We start from the raw sequence: 20270 nt of genomic DNA on the forward strand, positions 1-20270 counted from the left end.
AATGTTTGACAACGCGGCGCGTATCAACATATTATTCATGACCAAAATTATTTCAAATTCAGTTAATTATAATTTGCTTTGGTTCACCTAATTTATTTTCTTCTGAGAGTCCTCTTCTGAATGATTTCGTATTGATACAAAATTTTATAACATTTTGACATTGACACATCATATATTTTAATCAAATTAATAATTATATGGTTTTACAATTATCGATGAAATGTTTAAACTCTCAGCCAGCTTATTATTTATTTATTTAGACGTAGCAAGCAACTAAATAAATTGGAGAGTGTGGATGGCTAGAACTCTTGCAGCCTCCGTTCAACAAGACTCGTGCCGAGAGCCTCTAGGAGGCGCCTCGCGAGAGTCTGGATTCGCCATTAGGTTCAAACTTTATTCGCCTTATAACTTTGAGCCACAATAAAAAAAAATCATCTCGAGGCAAGGAAAGTAACAGCTTCTAGGCATTTTCACAATACCTATCTGCTATTTCCGTACCAAAACTGGTTTGCCCCATTGAATCCTATTGTTTTATATTTAAACTATCCTGAATGTTGCATCAGCAAGTAAATCTATAAAAAAATATTATTCTTAATTTACTTAGTCGATTTATGGTTATCGCCTAAGTTAAATGCTAAAAGTTAGATTTGATCAAAAACATGGATTTGGAACACTACTGATATGTCAACTGTCAAACGTAACTGGACGATTCCTTTTCTTTTGTCAAAATAGGCGGAAGGTACTAACAGATGTAGAAATCTGATTTTATTTATGTAATCTAAGAGAATAATAATGTTTTAGAGCAAGATTTTAAAATCTCTGTGACTCGTTGACCATGTGCCATCGTTATTTTGTTTAGTTGGCGAAAAGTGATGGAACAAAATTAAGATAACCTAAGTGCTAATATTGTGTCTTGTTTTAGGTAGTGCTTCAAGATGTTGATGCCTAAACAGAATCGTGTGTCGATCTATGAATACCTCTTTAAAGAGGGTGTCATGGTAGCTAAGAAGGACTACCATGCGCCCAAACATCCCGATCTGGAGAAGATTCCTAACCTCCAAGTTATTAAGGCTATGCAGTCACTGAAATCCAGAGGATACGTCAAGGAACAGTTTGCGTGGAGGCATTTCTACTGGTAAGAACTTGCGTTTAAGCTTAACCAAGATTTGTTTACATTCAATTTGATTCTGGTCTCTCATTTAAAATGTTTCCAATTTGTTCTATTGAAGAAGTAGAGACACATCGTTGATTTTTTAGACTACATGTTTTCTTCACACCTCTTTAGATTTATGATAGCAGAATTACTTGAAATTTTACTTACAACTATGTTTTAGGTACCTTACCAACGAGGGTATTGAGTACCTAAGGATCTTCTTGCACCTGCCCCCTGAAATCGTGCCCGCGACCCTCAAGCGCTCTGTGCGCGCCGAGACAGTCCGCCGCGGCGCCGTGGGCCGCCCCGACGCGCCCGCTCGCTCTGCCGAGGACCGCTCCACGTACCGCAGGGCTCCCACCACACCAGCTGCCCACGACAAGAAGGCTGATGTTGGCCCTGGTTCAGCTGATCTTGAATTCGTGAGTTCGATATGATTAGTAGCCTACTTATTTGCTAGCTTACTTATTGTGAACTATTGTTCACAAAAAAAATTGTAAATGTTTTAAACATTATGTCTATGGTAAATATGTCTGTTTCCAAATAGACTATGAATACTTGCTATCAACATCAATTAATTTGGCTTGCTATTTCTTAAATATAAGCGAATAAATGTATTTATTAACATGTCCATTTTTTTTCTATTTCAGAGAGGAGGTTTTGGACGTGGCAGGCCTGCACCTTAATTAAGTATAATAAAATAACATTCTAAATTGATGTGTTTTATTTATATCTCACAATAGCCTTTCATCCTAAAAACTAGTGTTATTAATACCTTAACTCGTGAATGACTGAAATAGTTCTTTATTTTCTTTGATTTGATAATTTGTAATAAATAACTACAAAACAAATATGTAAGGCTATATAAAATTCGCCATTCATGAGTTATGCTGTTTCAGCAAATTACCAGACAATAGAGAAAAAAGTACTTCTTTATCTATTGAGTACCAATAATCAATTTTTAAGCCTGCTCAAAAATTTTAAAATCACTTCCTAGCGGCCACCTTAGGGTGTGTCCACATCTGGCGAATGCGCAGCACGCGAGCCGATCGCGAGCTGTCCGCGAGCTGCGCGCGTGCAGTCACTGCAATAGTTCGGTGCGCCTCTTTAGCGCAACTCACGCAAGGCTCGTATAGAGCGCGCGAGCGGCGCGCGATCTGCGCGCAATCAGTTCTCGCCCTTACAGTTCCGTATATTGGCTCAGTACTATCGAAGATGGCAGACGTCGCGCGCCGCTCGCACGCGGGCGGCGCAGAAGCGGCGCACGAACAAAAATGCACGCGCGCAGCTCGCGATCGGCTCGCGTGCTGCGCATTCGCCAGATGTGGACGCACCCTTAGGCAGGAGTGATAACAAAACCAAAAAAATCATAAAATCAAGTCTTGTTGCCTCTACATCCTTGGAGAGACAACTGACTACATAAATATATTATGCCACATCAGAAGCTAGTATCTCTATTCCATAGGTGGATTCATGGCAACTAGGAAATGTTCCTGTAATTTAGCTGCAGCCTGCCATTAAAGGTCTCTGCACACAGCGGGCGCGGCGCGGCGGGACGGGACTGCGACGCGACACTGAGCAGTTGTAATGTACTAGATATTACGGAGGCCGCCACACAGCCGTCCCGCTCGACGCGACGATCTAGTACATAGTGTCGCGTCGCCGTCCCGTCCCGCCGCGCCGCGCCCGCTGTGTGCAGAGACCATAAATATTGCGAGATTTGTCTACAAATAAAATCCCGACAGAAACAGAAAATAATTTATTCAAAATATTCTACACAGTTCCCTAGGTAAAATTCACAGTTGGTAAAAATTATAATTTTACATGATTTTATTAAGTCAATAATTAGGATTGAACTTTAGGGTTTGGTGGTGTTGGGAACTCTCCTAGCTTAGCCATGTAGTACTGGTGAGCACGGAATGGCCTCAGTTCCCAAGGCACCTGCTCTTCCATGCTCGTCAAACATACGCCAAGGTCTTCCAGTGTTGGGAGGCTTTCGTCTACTACGTCAGATGTAGCTTCCTGTAAAACAAGTAAATATAGCTTATTAGTATAATTCTCTTTTTCAATATACATTGTCATAATAAAGATTTTATAATTCAAATGTAATCAGATAAACTTTTAATTCGAAATATAATTATATGGGATTACATATAACAAGGACATAAAAATTACTTTAAAAGAAAACATTATTACCGCAAATTATAAGATCACGCTTCTTAAAGAATGATAACTTAGGTAAAACAAAAAAGACATTTTATTTTGAATTTGCATTCAATTTAAGTTCTTTAATTTAAACCTTTCAACATTTTTCTTTCTGACGGTACATTGCAAGAAATTACATGCAAAGGTGGTGAACTCGAACTCAAGTATTAAATTATTTATTTCATTCGGTAACAAATTGAGAATTGATCAGTGCAAGCATTATTGTTTATGACAAATGCGAATAAATTCCGGCGCTTTTGTATTCAGCTGCATTCGATCCAACTGAACCGTCGAACCGCCGCATTTCAAAACAGATCTGTTTTTGATAAGGGCTAGCCGTAAGGCGGATGAATATAATCCTACTGCGACAGTTATTTTATGCATCTAAAATATGCCCAGTCGAAAATATGAAAAATAATACCTTCTCGAGTCCCTCCCAGTGCAAACCGCCCAACGGGTAGGCAGGTGAAATCAGATTGACAAACAGAACCTTCAAAGGGAAGAAAATAGGATCATATTTCATGTCGTAGCGTTTGTAGCCCCAGTTTTCGTCTTTACGCATCAAGCCGTAGAACCAGTCGACCAAATCTGCCAGCAAGTATCTTTTAGGTCTGTAAATAAATTTGGGTTTTATATAAACAAGAAATAATATTATAAGAAAGTTTGTTTGAAAGTTATAATAGGAGTAAACTCTTAATGCAAGAATGTTACTTGTAAGATGGTGGCAGGTAGGAGAGTATGGAAGCAGCATATATATAAAATTGGGATATGAACTAGAGGATGATGATGATCAGAGTAATTTTTTTCTTGAAATGAATAAAAATCAACCACAAATCAATTGAATAGTGTGAGTTTGAAGTTGCTGCACAATTATGCACTACAGGATTTTCAACTCGATGGAAGCTGATCACCATAAGTATGCCTGATTGCTTCAAAACAAAATAGTAATGCAATACTGAAATAAAGTTCTAAGGTTAAAGGTGTACTAAAAAGCTTACCCAATAGCCTGGTATACTTGGCATTTAGTATCTGGATCACGGATAGCATTCACAATTCCTTGTGCCACATCAGACACAAACACAGGCTGCTTGATAGTTTCCTGACCATTCTTGTACAAAGGCAAATATTCTCCATTAATGCGCGCAACCGACGCAAAAGATCTGTAATCAAATTAATAAATGATGATGATTTATAAATATGTGTAAATAAATAATTTAAGTGACACTTTTCAATTTTCCTTAACCGTGGGTACAATTTATTCACTTAATTTATAAATTTAAAGCAATGGAGTAAAAAAAATGAGCATGATTTCTTTCAAATATTTCATAAAAATAATCCTTACCTCAAGAACCTATCTTCAGAACCGTAGATGTCTGAGGCACGTATTATGGTTGCTGTCGGGAACTCTTCTCGTACGGCACACTCTCCCCAGTACTTGCTGATCTTGTACTTGGATGGTTTCATCAGCACCAGCGGTTTAGGGTTAGGGGATGCATTCAAGTAAGATACATGGATGAATCTGTCTACTCCCATCTCTCGGGAAATTCTGTGGAATAATAAACACAAGTTTCTATAAAATAAAATGACTTGTCAACCAATGACTTAAAAAAATAGGTTATCAAGAGATACATTGATGTGTATAATATTTAAGTTTTATGTGCTCATTGTGTAAATAGTTGTTGTTTAAAAATAAGTGCTAAATTATGGAGTGATTAATTTTAATGATAGTAAATTTATACTCATTCAACTATTAATCTACTGCAGGTAAGGTAATATAAATGCAATCTAATATTTGACGAAACAAAGTAACACATAAATTATTCTTACCTTGCAAGACGTCTAGGGCCATCCACATGAACATCCTTGTACTTGAAGTTCTTAGTTTCATAGTCCCGTCCCACTAAGTTGATGACAACATTGGAGTACTGCACTGCCTTAGCAATGGACTCCTCATCGCGGAGATCAAATGGAGTGAAGAGAACCTGTCCCAAGTCCCCAGCTACCTTCAATCTCTGAGCATCATAGTAGTCACCCCTGTAGGGCAGGATCAGCTGAAATGTAGTTTTGCCTTCATAAATTTAAAAAAAAGGGAAAAAATATTTAAAAGCAAAGTTACACTTAGTTAAAACATTGATTGAACTAAACATAAATAATTTATGAAATGTCATAACAAACATTAAACATCTTACCTGTGTTCCACACTTGCCCAGCTTGTTGATCACATAACGCCCCACAAATCCAGTGCAACCAAACACAGTTGCTACAATCCCATTGAAGCTGGCACGGCCGCCAGTACCTCTCTTGTAAGCGGCCACATTCGGCTTACTGCCATCCGAGCTGTATGCGGCCGACTTGATGTAAACAACGCCCAGAGATCCAGTGCTAGCTGAAATTCGTGATACAGAAGTTCAAATCAGTGTCACCTTCTATCTTATCTGCGCATTATTATAATTCATGTAGTTTTACAACGACATGTAATTTTCAAATGTAACTAACACTTCTACGAGCTTTTAACCACATTATGTAAGAGTAAATTCAGCAAATGGAAACTGTTCCATGATGCTCATCGAAACTTACGCTTGATTTTCGTGACGAAATGACCTGTTAGAGCAGCAGCTGCCATTTTCAGGCCAATAATACAGTGCTTTTTATAAATATAAGTATTCGATTCCCATCAAGGGAAAGAAAAGAATCAAAATCACAAATTCAATCAGTCGCAGATAAACGTCAAATTCTATAAGTTGACACTTGCTTCACAGCTGTCGCTGTCGCAGATGTAAATGACATTGGCTGACATCATAGACCAGCCAGTCTATTTACTGCTAACACACCCGCACTAGATCGACGGACGATCTACAAAATCGCAAAGTGGCAATTCTTGGGGAAGCTTTTGTCCAGCCGTGGACGTTTTTTGGCTAACACGGCGCTTACACATTGCCATGTGCGTGTACCGGCTAGAGTAAATGGAAAACGATTTCATTTAGTTTAGATGTCTCTCAATGGGCTGTCAACGAATTAGTCAATGTCTATTGTCATTCTGTTTGAGCTGTCCTGTCAATTCTGTCATTCATGTTTGCTAAAGATAATCCTTTCATTGACTCGAAAGTATTTTTTGGGTTTTGTGAAGTGTTTATTTGAATAATTAATTACTTCCTCTTCAAGAGTTGACGCTTGTATGTTTCTCTGATTATTACATTTATTCGTACCTTTGACCGTAAGGACAAATACATAGTTTATGAGGTAAAAGTGCATAGCAGAAGAAGACGAGAGAAGATACTCCAACAATGGAAGAACGTGAAATTGAAATCCTCAGTGCCAATGATAAAGTAGAAGACGTGCGCCAAATTTTACAACATTTTCTGAAAAATGTATGGGTTGCATAATTAGATTAGAATCAAAGGACCGACTTAATTAATAAACTCGACGTATTTACCTCTTTTCATTTTTCAGAATGAAAATGCTTTCAATTTTCCAAGTTTGGCCGAAAAGAATCAGAGAGCTTTGTTGTGGACAGCTCTATTCCAACGTTTACAAGATAAGTCGTCTGCACCAGTTCACGCACTCTGTTTAGCCACTATTAGGGTGCTCAGGTTTGTGATTATCCACATACTGAAATTGTAGAGCTATTTAACGGTATATCAATTTGTATTAATAATTTGTTAACATTACAGCCGTGACAAGTCAGATCTTGAAAATTTGATTTGTGAAAGATGGATAACAACACTCATAGAAAGAGCTGGGCTGTATAACTTTGAAGCACTTGATGAAGAGTCTATGGTGCCCCTGGATCTGATAGAGAAGGATGTGGCGGTTGAGGCGCTCAAATGTCTTTGTAATTTGACATACAACAGTGAAGTGGCTAGAGCCCTATGTGCCCATACTTCCATAGCCCAGGGCTTGGTAGCCAGGCTTAGAATCTACAAAGATATACCCTTCAAGGAGGAAATCATGCTGTTTGATTTGAAGTTGCTTTTCATTTTGACTGCTTTGAGACATGACATAAAAACTAAAATCAAGGATGAACTACATGGTATGGAGTATTTGATAAATTGTCTAGATGACATATTGACTGAAGCTTCCAGCAAGGCTGAGGACCAGGCTTCTAGCAGCAGTGGCTTGGTTGAAGGAGCCCACCACTGCTTTCTACAGGTAACAAATACTAAGTCAAATATAATTGACTTAGCTTTTTCCCTTTAACTTGGCTAAAACAATCCACATTGTAGCACATCATGATGTGACTTTTTTGAATGTGTTTTTCAGTAGAGTAACAACTTCAAGCTATATTATTTAAAATAAGGAATATTATAAATAGTTTTCTCTCAAAATTGTCTGCTGAACAAAACATTAATTACATTGTTATTCAGGACAATCAGCAAGCTATCATCTGTGAGATCCTCAAGACCCAGTTTAACTTGATCCTGCAGTCCGGCTCTGAAGAGCCTGCTGATGAGGAGGAGGAGGCCATGTACTTGAAGTTGATGCCGGTTATGACTGCCCTGCTGTATGCTCATACTTCTAGCGAGGAAAAGTTAATGGAACTGCGCAGTAATATCGCTAATTTGCTGACAAGGTATATACTTTTTTGCAGATCTTTTCAACACTTTTTATTGGTAGTAATCTAATAAATGAAGTAATCATTTAAATAAAAATGTATTTATCATCTCTTTCAGTGTCCCACCAATGTTTTACCCCTTCTTGACACCAGAGCTGACCCCAGGTGAAAAGGCACAATATGAATTTGATAGCAGGAACATGGATGCTTTACAGGCTCTTATACTTTTGTTGCAATACAGACTGACCATTACTACAGTGAGTTTTCATTATATTCTTTAGTTGAAGCAATGCTCACCAAGATTCATCATTGTAAATGTCTATAATTCTTATTTTTTTTCAGAGTACAAAGAATCAGTATGAGAATCTGTCCCCAATCCTGACGGTGTTGAACAAGAGTTCCCGCGGTTGTCGTTCCCAGAGGAAATATCTCCGTCAAGTGGTGTTGCCGCCATTGCGTGACGTGTCCCGCCCGCCCGAGAAGGGCAATACGCTGAGGAACCAGCTTTGCAGGCTGCTGACAACACCAGTCACTTCTGTTAGAGACTTGGTGGCAGAGTTTCTGTTTATCTTGTGCAAGGAAAAGGGTAAGTGGATTCATGAATTAAATTGTTGGATTACCAACCTATTGATTAAAGTATTTACACTTTTTTGCAATTTGAATGAGGTCAAAGTTGGAATAAACAAAGCTTCTTAAAGTGATTGTTATATATTTTTTCAGTGCTACATTCTAAAGCCTTCTAATTTATTTTCGCCAATTTGGTATGACCCAATTTCACATGGCCTGGGAATCCTTTTATAGTATGTTTAGAACTGTGACTTTTTCAGTGGGTCGCATGGTGAAATACACCGGTTTCGGCAACGCCGCGGGCCACTTGGCTCAGAAGGGTCTGCTCAGCGGTGGGCGCAGCGGTGACTACTCCTCCAGCAGTGATGACTCGGATACTGAGGAGTATCTGGAAGCTCAGCCCCACATCGACCCGGTCGTCGGCTGCACGCGACCACCCCGCATCAATCCCTTCGAGGGAATGTCTGATGAACAGGTACGCACAGACATTTTGGACTCTGAAATTGTTCATGTCTATTACTTACATTATTCTACAATTATCCCTCATAACATGACGTGTTGATATGTTCTGAATCGTACTTAGATACAGTTATTTTACCATTATAGTTTAACAAACCAAAGTTGCTTCGCAATATGCATATGTACAAGGATCATAAGGAAACTACATGAATCATTCCTAATACCTCTCATACCTAATTTATTTACGCATACAGTTGCCCCTGAAATAGGACAATTACGATAAAGTCTTGTCAATGCTGCCTTGTAGGTACTTAGTACAAATCCAATTAGACTCATGATACGTTTCACTATTTCGTTACAGGTTTAAATACTAATTCGCATATTCACTTTTTCAGAAAGAATATGAGGCGATGAAATTGGTGAATTTATTCGACAAGATGGTGTCGGATGGCGTGATGAAGCCTGCGCGTATAGGCCCGGATGGTCGCCCGCAAGCCGTCGAACACGTGCTTGAGCTCAGGGAACACCCGCCCAATAGACCGCAGTCCTAAGCGAGTGCGATGGTCTTGAGGATTCTAACACGCCGTACCATATCACAACTCTGATGCTCACTGTTTGAATGGTATAAGTTTTACGAAGGAGTATCAAAACGATGCGATCATGAAAAATCGTTTTCTTCCTGGACGTCAGACATGTATTAATGTAAGACCACTTGATTAATAAAATCTTGTGCTGCTGTCGAGAACAAATGGGTTCAAATGACTTCCAAAAAAATTTTGCTATTAAATTAGGCTTTCGGGATATCTAGAGATTTTTCAGTAAGAGAGTTTCTTCTAGTTAGTATTTAGTATTTTAATCCTCAATTTAAATTCAATAGTGGGTAGATTAAAGAGTTTTATGGAGTAATTAGTAAACTTATTGAATTAACATACATTTTGGTATGATGTTTACTTGTTTCTTAAAAACAAATGAAAGCCGGATCTTGTTTACGTGGGGTACAGAAGGTATAAAATATCGATTTAGCTTTATATGAATAGGAAAATGGTATTAAGAGTTTTTTTTTTTACATACTATTATCAGCTTTAGGTAAGGAACTTATAACAGTTATAACAACTGCAAACGTTCCACGTTTTAAAATGAAAATCTTGTGTGATATTTAGTTTATTTATTTGTTATTTTTCAAGATTTTTTTAATACCAAGGGCCATTTTAATATTATTAAGTAAAATAATGTATTTTTTTACTATCAGATTCTATTTCTAAGTAGTGAAAAGTTGAATAGTATCCTATTGAAAGTTTGTTGTGACTAGCTGACATAGGGACCTGTAGTGGCCTAAGTCATAATGTCATATATTTTGTGCCATTAGTAGTAATTATTATGTATTTCATTATTAATAATCTGAATGATCAAAGTATTCCTTCATTGTAGTCTTAGTGCTATGTAGTTTATTAGGTATAATAAAATAAACTAAGTAATCACTTGATTTCTAATATGTATACCTAACATCGATGAAAATGTTCTAAAAAGTTATATCCAAGTAGCTTTATTTGTCATGAAATTTGAGAACTAGATAATTTTACGATCTCAGTACTTGTAGGTATTGAATCAGTAACCATGTAGAGTACCTAAGAATTTTCTTATCACCAATGTATTAGAAATATTGTGTTTATATAATATTTTAATCTAAGATTTTAATATTTGATATTCATTTATTTATTAATGAAATAAATTATATTTAGAAACTTAATTATTATCTTGTTTGAATTTATAGTTGAACACCTATTTCTGTTTCAGTGACTACTTATCTTTCCCTTGTAACGTTATTGTTACACTTCATTCTTTCAAAAAACAAAATATAGGAAACAAAACAATATTTTAAAGGGATTCATATTTTCATCCCTACATAATGGCGATATGTACGCATTTTCAGTCCCGCCTATATATAGCGCTATATGTACTACAAGAAGTTGATACAAATGTCGGCAGTGCAGCATTGATTGATGGCTTGCACAATAGCCGAGGGAGCACGAGCGCATCCGCGCCGGACAGCGCGCGTTGAAAATCAATTACAAGCAATTAATGGGTAAGCAAGCTCACCTATAGCGACTGGGAAGAGTAAGAGCGAAAGGTCGTATGTCCGTGTAGTTCAGTCCCGGCGGCAATCCAGTCGCCTCTCGCAGGGCGGGAAGATAGGGCGGGCGTCTGTCGCGCTCCGACCGACAGCGCTCAACGAAATCGCGCAAAATGAAATTAATGTAGGTATCATTCATTATATTCAAATTATAACACATCTAATTAAAACAATACACAGTTTAACGTTTTCAAATGATCTTTTAGAAATTGAAAGTGCGTCTGGAGAGAGGATATTGACCTCCCTTTGTTTAGTTATGACAAAAAGTCCATAATGTTATACATTTTCCGCGGATGTTCTGTCTGAATGTTCAATTGGGGAATCGATCTGTTGCACTTTTGTCTAGTATAGGTGCATCAGCGTGAATTCGTTCTTTTTGGTTTTATAATTTGTTTTTAGGGAGTTACAATACATTATTCACAAATTACCAAAAGGATTAAAAGTTTAGAATATTAGAAAATAATTTTAATAGTTTTTTTTTTTACTTAATAAATAAATATAAATAAAATAAATAAATATAAAAAGATACTATTATTAAAATTTTCATGTTTTCTATATTTTATTTCTTTTTAAGAGAATATTTCCTAAGTTTTTTATGTACCTTGCGTTTGTTCCCGAATTTCTTACCCTGTTGCTTTAATCATCCAGTTGTCTAAACTTAAAACTTGAATCGTTCCCGAAAGGCGGGAAGTCTACTTAACCGATAAAAAAATGGGGAGATTCTTGATTATGAAAATTCACCAGAAAGACCAGTGATTCATGCACTTTTTTGTCAGAGATGTTTTGCCTTTGTGATGTTTCAATTTACGATTCAGGGCACATTTTTATTGAATCCATATCCAGAATTTATGAATCAGGCTTCTATGCAATAAAATAATTTGTTCAAAATGAAACTTTTCTAACTGACTTAGGTACTAAGTATTTTTTCGAGAATGTACCATATGTTTGTCCATGCTAGTCTTCTGGCTACGCTGTCGTTCATATCATGTGGATGTGCCGCGGCCGCGACGACAGCGGCGCCGCCATGTGAGCGGGCGCCGGCACATGCACCGCCGGCCGACGACCACTACAGCATCAGCGTGTCTGGCGAACCTGATCTCTTTCTACCTGGAGAACTGTACACAGGTATTTGTTATTAGTACTCTATTTACTTGTTTACACACTGATTTCTTGTTTTAGGTACTCCCTTATGTACGTACTCAGCCGATATCCTACCTACTCCCTTGCATACCACCTACTACTACTACCCCTATTTACTCGCTTAAGACTTCTTTATGTACTCTCCTCATGTACTCCCTTGTGTACCCTCCCTATATATTCCCTCATGAAGACCTGAATCTATCGTAGGGAATGTATGATGTATGTGAAACAGCCATATCGCATGGATGATCCTACCCTCATATGTAGACCCATTTTCTAAATAGAATTAAAATGAAAATATTTTGTCTACTCTATAGTGTCGCTCCAGGGTGTGGACAGTGGACAAGGCCCCACACCTTTCATAGGCTTCACGATATGGGTCGAGGTAAAACCAGACCAACCGAAGACGGAGAAGGGTTCCACTCCACAGAATGTGACCGAAGCGTCCAACCTGACGCTGGGTACGTTCCAAGCGTATGATGCTCAGGCGAAGATACATGAAGTTTGTCCACTAGCCGTCGATAATGCTACTGCGCATCCCAAGACTGAAGTTCAGGTTAGTTCTAGAGTAGAATAAATTTAAAATGCTTTATAATAGAAAATCTGTCAGTGGATGAGTCTACAAGGTCATACTTGATTCATCTTTCCTGGAGATGAAGAGTGAACATCTGGTCCCGGGGCTGGATTTATAAAGTGCTGATCTTTTACCTACCGAATTTGTTTTTAGATCTTGGTGATTTCTGTAATTATTTCGAACAATCAAATTAGGGTCGATCCTGATGCCACCTGTAAAAATAAATGATAACTTTCCCTAGCATGTACCTATTGTTGATCATGTCCCAACTGGTGATCATCAGATTGCCTTATACAGGTGATATGGAATGCACCAACGGGCGTGAACAACGCGGGGGCTAGTATGTGCGTGCGGGTGTGCGCTCGCGCCGGGCCACACCCGGGCGGCGCGGGCGGCTGGTCCGTGCTGGCTCGGGAACTGTGCGCCGCGCCCGTTGCGCCACATTACTCAGCCAAGCTACCGCCCATTTTGGAGCCCTGCTGTGCATGCGACGAGGCTAAGTATGAGGTAAGAGGAACAAAAAGTATGGTAATTTATGTGTGATGAAAATTAAATACTGATTAGGTATATGTATCAAAATGTAGGTAATTTTGAGAGTCTTTTCCAAGTTACATGAAAAAAAAGAGTCAGCTAGTAAGTAGGTAGTAGGAGTAGGTAGTAAGTACTAAGTATATCGTTGTGACCCTGGACAAGCTTTATTGTTAATACCTTTAATAATGTAGAACATCGGCAATCGGCACAAGGTGATGATTAAAGATGTTACAAGTCGATATTTATTAACTAAAGTCAGAAAAATCAGGCTACAGTTATAAAAAGATTAAGGTATACCTATGGTAAACTATACGGGAATGATGGCCAATGCCAACGTGGCCTAATATAGGTTACCTTCTTAACTCTTAACACTTAACAGGTAACTTTCGAATGTCTCTGGTCTCGTAACACGCATCCTCGTGAGTTCCCGCCAGAGAACGCTCACGCTCACTTCGGCGATGTGATCGGGGCTTCGCACACAGCCCAGTTCCGAGTGTGGCAGGAGGGACGAGTGGCCAGTCCTGGCGTCAGGAGACTGGCTGACGATGGTACCACTGTCGCTTTGGAGAAAGAACTGAAAGCCGAGGTAATAGTTTGTTTGTGCCTATCTAAAAGTGCGGAGGGATAGCTTCCTTGTGGATTCTTGCAAAGTTGAATGGCTGCGTTTTTGCTGAAAGATTATAAATAGGAAACGAGAGGCTGTTAACCTAGATATTTAATTCCAGAGCGATCACATAAGAACAATAATAAAAGCGCGCGGCATCTCGTGGCAACAAGTGGGTGGGGCTGGTATACCGAACACATTTGCCGTATTCCGAGTAGACGCGAAGCATCATTTGATGTCCCTTGCTGCTAAGCTTGCGCCATCTCCTGACTGGATAGTTGGCGTGTCGGCTTTGGAGCTGTGCAATGCAAACTGCACCTGGAGCAAGTCTGCTACTATACCTTTGTATCCTTATGACGCGGGAACTGATAATGGAGTTAGTTATACGGTAAGTTATAAGGCAGTAACAGTCTCCCTCTTCTTTGGATTTTGGGTCCTATGACTTTATAAATTCATTTTTATTGCAATCCAGTCTCATCGAAACCCCACGATCCCAGCGGCGCCAGTTCGGGCTTTACGACCTGATTGGCCGCGTGACGCGCGTTCACCCTTTTACAGCACTACTGGTGAAATGAGGCCCTTCGCGAGACTGAAGCTGACTCGACTGCGGCTCTACGAAAAGAGCTGTGATGGAACTGGTAATGTGGCCTAGTACCTAATGCCTTAAAAATTGTTTCTTGATTGTTGACATTTATTGTGTTTTTTTGCCTGAAAAGGACTACCTAGTTCAGGCCTTAGATAAGTTATGTGAATTTAAGTTATCTCATGCTCAAGCTCATGTAAAAGTGTGATTATGATTTGAAGTAAATGATTTGATTTATTTACAAAAACTTCTTGATTAAAACGGATCTAGAAGGGGAACAAGAGCGTTCACCGGAAGACAAGCATGGTGTGCACGGTGCACATGGAGCCCATGGAGCGCACGGGGCCCACGGGCCCCACAGCGTAGCACCTCCGGGCGGGGCCTGCGCTGTGCACGCATGGGGCGCGTGGGGGCCCTGCAGTGTGTCATGCGGTCCGGGCCGTGCCACGCGACAACGGCACTACATGTGGCCCACTCGGGCTCATGCTGAGGCTTGCAGGGTGCCGCTTACTGATTATCGCCGCTGTCATGGACCTAGGATGCACTGCAGGTATACATAATTATCTGAAATACAACCTTATTACGCCATCTTAGATTGTTATTTATTACCATCATCCAACTTCTAAGTATGTTTGGTTTCCATTCTAAACGTATACCGTTTAATTTAATATTGAGGGACTGCAGTTCCCTTCGATGTTGGTAAGCCTGGTTGTCAGATAAAACCGGCCATAAAGGGAATATGTTCATCTTTCAGAGCCCCATCAGAATACGAGCCTGACCCGGCGGAATCAACGGGTCCCTGTGCTGTGTCCAACTGGTCGGAGTGGTCTCCGTGTGAGGGGTGCGGGGTTCGAGCCCGGGTGCGGAACTACGTGGCCCCTCGGGCTTTCAAACGCTGTCACATCGGGTACCGAGCACGCACCATTCTGAGCCAAGCCATGCCCTGTGAGATGGGACCTTGTCAGAAGTAAGACTTTCTTTAATCATCTTACAAAGTTAGTACATGAGTACCCACTTATGTACATGGGAGCTGTCCATAAGGAAAAATAGTACATAAGTGAGTGTATATTTAAAGATTATGGGTTAAATATGGCTGTTCTATTATTATAATTTTATTTGTTTCAGGCCTCCCCCGAAATCAAATATAAGCGCCTTTGACTGGTTCTTTGTGGTATGTTTTTTGACACAAATTTTGTATGAAGCATTCGACAATAATCTCCTCTATAAATCAATTTAGTAGTCTCGAAATTAGCTTCTATATAAAATCAGACGCTCCTATTTATTATGTAGATCTCGCAGTCAACAGGCAACCAATTAGTAACCCATTTTAACCAGTTGGCTGCGATATAGCAAAAGAACTCGTTAAGTCCACGCGGATCATTCAATCATAAGGTAAAGCACCGCTTGCCCCTTGGCGCGGTGGATCCGTGGATATGTGACCATCATAGGCACGATAAATTGGTGGGTCTCGGCTGTACTTTTGGGAAAAGGCTAGGTAGATGATGGCTGTGATATTGTACAATATACGGAAACAACATCAAATCGTAATTACTTCTATGTCAAATTGGGACACTAGGATCCCTCGGTGGATATGAATGTGTTTTGTTAGGACTCGACTCGCGGGTCATGCGCGGTGACGGCGTGGGGCAACTGGTCGCCGTGCTCGGCGCGCTGCGGGCGCGGCCGCCGCCTCCGCACGCGCCTCTACGTGCTGCGCGGCGCCGCGCGCCAGCAGGCCATGACCCGGCGCCTGTTCGCCCAGTGGAGCCAGCGGTTCATGGAGTTGCAGGCTCTTGTGAGTAGGGTAGTGTGTAGTTGTTAGGACTCGACGCGCCTCTACGTGCTGCGCGGCGCCGCGCGCCAGCAGGCCATGACCCGGCGCCTGTTCGCCCAGTGGAGCCAGCGGTTCATGGAGTTGCAGGCTCTTGTGAGTAGGGTAGTGTGTAGTTGTTAGGACTCGACGCGCCTCTACGTGCTGCGCGGCGCCGCGCGCCAGCAGGCCATGACCCGGCGCCTGTTCGCCCAGTGGAGCCAGCGGTTCATGGAGTTGCAGGCTCTTGTGAGTAGGGTAGTGTGTAGTTGTTAGGACTCGACGCGCCTCTACGTGCTGCGCGGCGCCGCGCGCCAGCAGGCCATGACCCGGCGCCTGTTCGCCCAGTGGAGCCAGCGGTTCATGGAGTTGCAGGCTCTTGTGAGTAGGGTAGTGTGTAGTTGTTAGGACTCGATTCGCGGCTCGTGCGCGGTGACGGCGTGGGGCAACTGGTCGCCGTGGTCGGTGACGAATAATACATACAATGACATCACTTGGTCTCACTAATCAACCAGGGCTTTATCAGCACCACTTACATCAAAAATCCATCAGTTAGATATGTACCATGCAACACGGGGTTGATGTCATTTGTTCCTAGCTTTAAGCTTCTTCAACATCTCTGTTACATTATTGAATGTAAATAATTATATGACTTTGAATATTCAGATTAAATATACTGTAAAGACAATTTTTTTTTTATTAAATTTTTTATTTATTATACTTTTTGCACACATTTTACAAAAAAAAAAAAACAATGTACAAAGGCGGACTTAACGCCTTAGGCGTTCTCTACCAGTCAACCTTTAGGTGGAGGGACTATACTATTTCATATGCATTGTAGCCATATATCCAAGAAAACTCAACGGCGGAGGACCCGGAGATAGAGAACGAAGTCCAGGAGTACATCGAGCGCTGCCAGTTTACTCTGACACAGCAGGAGGCGCTCTGCGACGGAGACGATATCAGTTGCTTCAATAACACCACCCCGCTAGGTAAGTGATGTAGTTTGGTTGGAATCGTGATGCCTGTTCCCAGAGTTTATGAACTACGTACAATTTTTTGAGGTCCATAACTCTCTGGAGGTTTTGTTGGGAAGTATTCTTTAAAATCATACAGTTCTCGTTGCTCCTTATGATTATGATTTTAGGTGGTCCAGATTTTTTTAAAACATACTCATCCCGTATCCCCAAAAGCAGTCGGTGGTATGAATAAGCAAATCCTCTGCCATAAAAGTCTTTATTTTCTCAAGTTCTGAGCTACGATATGTCCTTTCTTACGTCACCAGAAGTATGCAAGCTACCCATGTCAGTGGGCCACTGCCGCGGCTACGAAGAGCGCTGGTTCTACGAGTGGGCCAAGAGCACATGCGAGCCTTTCGGCTTCAGCGGCTGCGGTGGCAACGGGAACAATTTCCGCACCCGAGACCACTGTCTGAGAGCTTGCATGACCAGGATCAACACTACAGAGGAAAATGGTCCGTATACTCATAGTCTTTGGAATTATATTTGCTCGATCTTCAGTTCTTAATATATCGAGTATGGATTAGAATATTGAGAAATCTTACAAGGTTTGTTTGTTTATGAAAGGTTTATTCGTTTGTAGTATTTAAAATTTTGAGGACAAGTTAGTGGCACCTACATTCACTTTAAGTAACCATTTGTAGCATATTTTTGGTGGGCAATGTTTGGACGCCATGTTCAGCAGTGAACGGGAATAGCAATAGAACTGTACTTCCATCAAATACCTTATTTGTGTGTTTGTAAATTAATGTCGTTCTTAGCTACCACAGTCGCCAACGAAGCCACTGCTGCAATGAAGAAGTTGAAGCCGACTCCACCCCATGAGGATAACGAGGTTATCCAGAATGATGGCCCACCGCTATATGGCAAGTAATTGTTCACTTCATACTTTATGTCGTCTTGTGCATTGCATATCATTCAAATCTTATGTTCTACGTTCTTATTTTGCTTTGCGATTGATTTATCGAAGTAAACTGCAACTATGTGTCATGTTTTTTAATGAATTTGAGTCTTGGGCAAGTCGAATGATATTTTTTTGTTTTCAAACTTGTTCTTGCGACGAAAGTCGGAAACCTGTGAGCTGCAGGAAAATCTTGAATGTTTCAAAATTTTTCTTCTGGAGTTCATGTTTTTATTCCAAACTTAGAAACCCCTACCCTAATTGAATGTTTACTGTAAATTATTGTTAAAAAATGGACTGCACGTTGCTTTGAATGTCTTGCAGTCGTTAGCTTCATTGAGTGTCAGAAAATATTTTAACTTTAGCTTGATGGGATGCATTTACCTTTATATTTTGTTCTCCACCTTATTTGCTCAAAGAGAGCTCAAAAAGCGCAGCATTTCATCATGAAGGACCTTATTTTCGACCTTATTTCATCGGCAACAGATTTGACATTCCTTTGACAGGCTGAACCGTTTTGTGCTTCGTTTCTTTATATGATCTTGACACTTGATGTACGTAGTTGTTTAGCAAATATATGTTGTTGGTGAGCAGTAGAGGCGGTAAGCTGCGAGACGGGGCCTTGGTTGGGGTGGAGCGAATGCATCGGGGATTGCGACTTCGCTATCAAACTTAATTATAGGCTGGTTGTGGTAAGTTACACTTCTGTCCTATTCCCCCATCTTTCTTATGAATGTTCTTGATGTAACCTAGACAAAATAGACTTTGACCCTTGCATTAATTCCCAAAGAGAAAATTGGTAGCGAGATGAAAGTGAAAAGTGCCCATCGATCACATGTGTGCTTAAAACTTAAAACATATGCAAGGTCAAAGGTGGTTTCTTTTCATTTTATGTGAATGAAGCAATGTTCAATGTTTAGATTTCCTATACAACGCTTAATCTGCATATTTGTTAATGTTAACATTATTTATTTTCAAGCTTATCGCTATTTTACAGTTGCGATAAGCGTATAACGATTATTTTGCTATCGATTATTTCCTATTAGGCGGTAAATTTCTCTAGTTTTTAATTACTTTCAACTGATTCAATTTGAAAATACTCAACCATTACGGCGAAAAAAATATCGGATTAAAAAAAACTAATTTGTGGGAAGTGAGTTTACTATTTTGTAGACCTCATCTGCCGCTTTCCATCAAGCGAGATCGAGGTCAAGAGTTGACCCATTCTACAAATAAAAAAAGTCAAAAACTGTGATACTTTTTTATATGACGCCAAGACGCAACCATAAATTATAAGGTACCGTATAACTTATGCGCGAAATAATGACGAGATTTGGTTTGTTAGCCTGAAGGTACGCGTAACTTCTTATTCGAATTTATGAACCAACTTTGTGTTGTTTCAGTACTAGTTTTTATGTACCTTTTTTGTTCCACAGCGTCCTGGAAGAGGCTGTCGTCGTCTAATGAAAAGTCGGTCGTGTCGGCCGGCCCATTGCCGCAAATCGGCCAACAATTCGGCGGCCGCCGAGCAACTTAATTACGACGACGATTAAATATACTTAACCAGTTTAATAACGGCTGCAGACTCACGCGAGAAGTCTGAATTCAAAAGGTATTGTGCGAGACTTGAAAAGGTGTTAAGCACGGTAGAACAGGCGAGGTCGAAAAAACAGACGGAGACACGATATATCTCGGGTGTTGTCGGATGTTTTCGGGAGTTTTCGGAGAATTTCGTCGTGACTCTGTGGCCCCTACAATAGTAGACTATACTTAATGAATTCAATAGTAGCTCAATATTTAATAACTCTTGAAATAATCCATAATGTAACTTTAGTCAGTTCTATGAAATAGTTGTCAATTCTGATCAAATAGAATCTCCTATTCATTATAAAATTCAGTAAAATAAAGGTCTTGTTGTTGTAAAGTGTTGTTTCATTTTGTATCTCAAAGAATGCGGCCCAAAGGCCCAATCACATTTGATTTGTCTAAAGAGGTTTTTAGTCAGATACCGAAAAAAGTAGGCAGCGAGCCTTGAAGAGGT

At 40.2% G+C, this 20270-nt stretch overlaps 4 protein-coding genes across 4 annotated transcripts; 3 read left to right on the plus strand and 1 right to left on the minus strand.

The window, feature by feature from the left end:
* Nucleotides 1–607: 607 nt before the first annotated feature.
* Rps10b (Ribosomal protein S10b) lies at nt 608–1866 on the plus strand. Its single transcript, XM_064036576.1, has 4 exons — nt 608–739; nt 923–1135; nt 1335–1575; nt 1804–1866. The coding sequence occupies exons 2-4, from the start codon at nt 936–938 to the stop codon at nt 1837–1839; spliced, it is 477 nt and encodes a 158-aa protein (XP_063892646.1). The 5' UTR covers nt 608–739; nt 923–935; the 3' UTR covers nt 1840–1866.
* Nucleotides 1867–2897: 1031 nt separating this feature from the next.
* On the minus strand, nt 2898–6119 carry LOC110372386 (NADH dehydrogenase [ubiquinone] 1 alpha subcomplex subunit 9, mitochondrial). The gene is made up of 7 exons (XM_021329027.3): nt 5936–6119; nt 5548–5744; nt 5186–5409; nt 4701–4904; nt 4357–4518; nt 3780–3969; nt 2898–3175 (listed from the first exon to the last, which is right to left on the minus strand). The coding sequence occupies exons 1-7, from the start codon at nt 5979–5981 to the stop codon at nt 2999–3001; spliced, it is 1200 nt and encodes a 399-aa protein (XP_021184702.2). The 5' UTR covers nt 5982–6119; the 3' UTR covers nt 2898–2998.
* A 272-nt stretch (nt 6120–6391) lies between these two features.
* On the plus strand, nt 6392–10679 carry LOC110372385 (synembryn-A). Its single transcript, XM_021329026.3, has 8 exons — nt 6392–6726; nt 6809–6948; nt 7030–7507; nt 7723–7928; nt 8029–8167; nt 8253–8496; nt 8738–8952; nt 9332–10679. The coding sequence occupies exons 1-8, from the start codon at nt 6643–6645 to the stop codon at nt 9485–9487; spliced, it is 1662 nt and encodes a 553-aa protein (XP_021184701.3). The 5' UTR covers nt 6392–6642; the 3' UTR covers nt 9488–10679.
* Nucleotides 10680–11072: 393 nt separating this feature from the next.
* On the plus strand, nt 11073–20153 carry LOC110372357 (spondin-1). The gene is made up of 16 exons (XM_064036674.1): nt 11073–11191; nt 12026–12192; nt 12525–12763; nt 13079–13288; nt 13692–13898; nt 14038–14304; nt 14389–14554; nt 14770–15049; nt 15254–15466; nt 15625–15670; nt 16109–16294; nt 17151–17301; nt 17595–17783; nt 18090–18194; nt 18824–18921; nt 19666–20153. The coding sequence occupies exons 1-16, from the start codon at nt 11181–11183 to the stop codon at nt 19780–19782; spliced, it is 2652 nt and encodes an 883-aa protein (XP_063892744.1). The 5' UTR covers nt 11073–11180; the 3' UTR covers nt 19783–20153.
* The last annotated feature ends 117 nt before the right edge of the window (nt 20154–20270 follow it).

Source organism: Helicoverpa armigera, chromosome 10 (genome assembly GCF_030705265.1).
Source record: "Helicoverpa armigera isolate CAAS_96S chromosome 10, ASM3070526v1, whole genome shotgun sequence".
Taxonomy (NCBI): Eukaryota; Metazoa; Arthropoda; class Insecta; order Lepidoptera; family Noctuidae; genus Helicoverpa; species Helicoverpa armigera.

Bases quoted from the DNA above. Each gene is read 5' to 3' on its own strand.
- Rps10b (XM_064036576.1), top strand. From the start codon at position 936: ATGTTGATGCCTAAACAGAATCGTGTGTCGATCTATGAATACCTCTTT. The intron at 1,136-1,334 runs GTAAGAACTTGC...ACTATGTTTTAG, and splicing joins GCGTGGAGGCATTTCTACTG to GTACCTTACCAACGAGGGTA. The intron at 1,576-1,803 runs GTGAGTTCGATA...TTTCTATTTCAG, and splicing joins GTTCAGCTGATCTTGAATTC to AGAGGAGGTTTTGGACGTGG.
- LOC110372386 (XM_021329027.3), bottom strand. From the start codon at position 5,981: ATGGCAGCTGCTGCTCTAACAGGTCATTTCGTCACGAAAATCAAGC. The intron at 5,745-5,935 runs GTAAGTTTCGAT...CACGAATTTCAG, and splicing joins TTTCGTCACGAAAATCAAGC to CTAGCACTGGATCTCTGGGC. The intron at 4,519-4,700 runs GTAAGGATTATT...ATTTGATTACAG, and splicing joins TCTGAAGATAGGTTCTTGAG to ATCTTTTGCGTCGGTTGCGC.
- LOC110372385 (XM_021329026.3), top strand. From the start codon at position 6,643: ATGGAAGAACGTGAAATTGAAATCCTCAGTGCCAATGATAAAGTAGAA. The intron at 6,727-6,808 runs GTATGGGTTGCA...TTCATTTTTCAG, and splicing joins TACAACATTTTCTGAAAAAT to AATGAAAATGCTTTCAATTT. The intron at 7,929-8,028 runs GTATATACTTTT...CATCTCTTTCAG, and splicing joins ATCGCTAATTTGCTGACAAG to TGTCCCACCAATGTTTTACC.
- LOC110372357 (XM_064036674.1), top strand. The intron at 13,899-14,037 runs GTAATAGTTTGT...ATTTAATTCCAG, and splicing joins AGAAAGAACTGAAAGCCGAG to AGCGATCACATAAGAACAAT. The intron at 16,295-17,150 runs GTGAGTAGGGTA...TATGCATTGTAG, and splicing joins TCATGGAGTTGCAGGCTCTT to CCATATATCCAAGAAAACTC.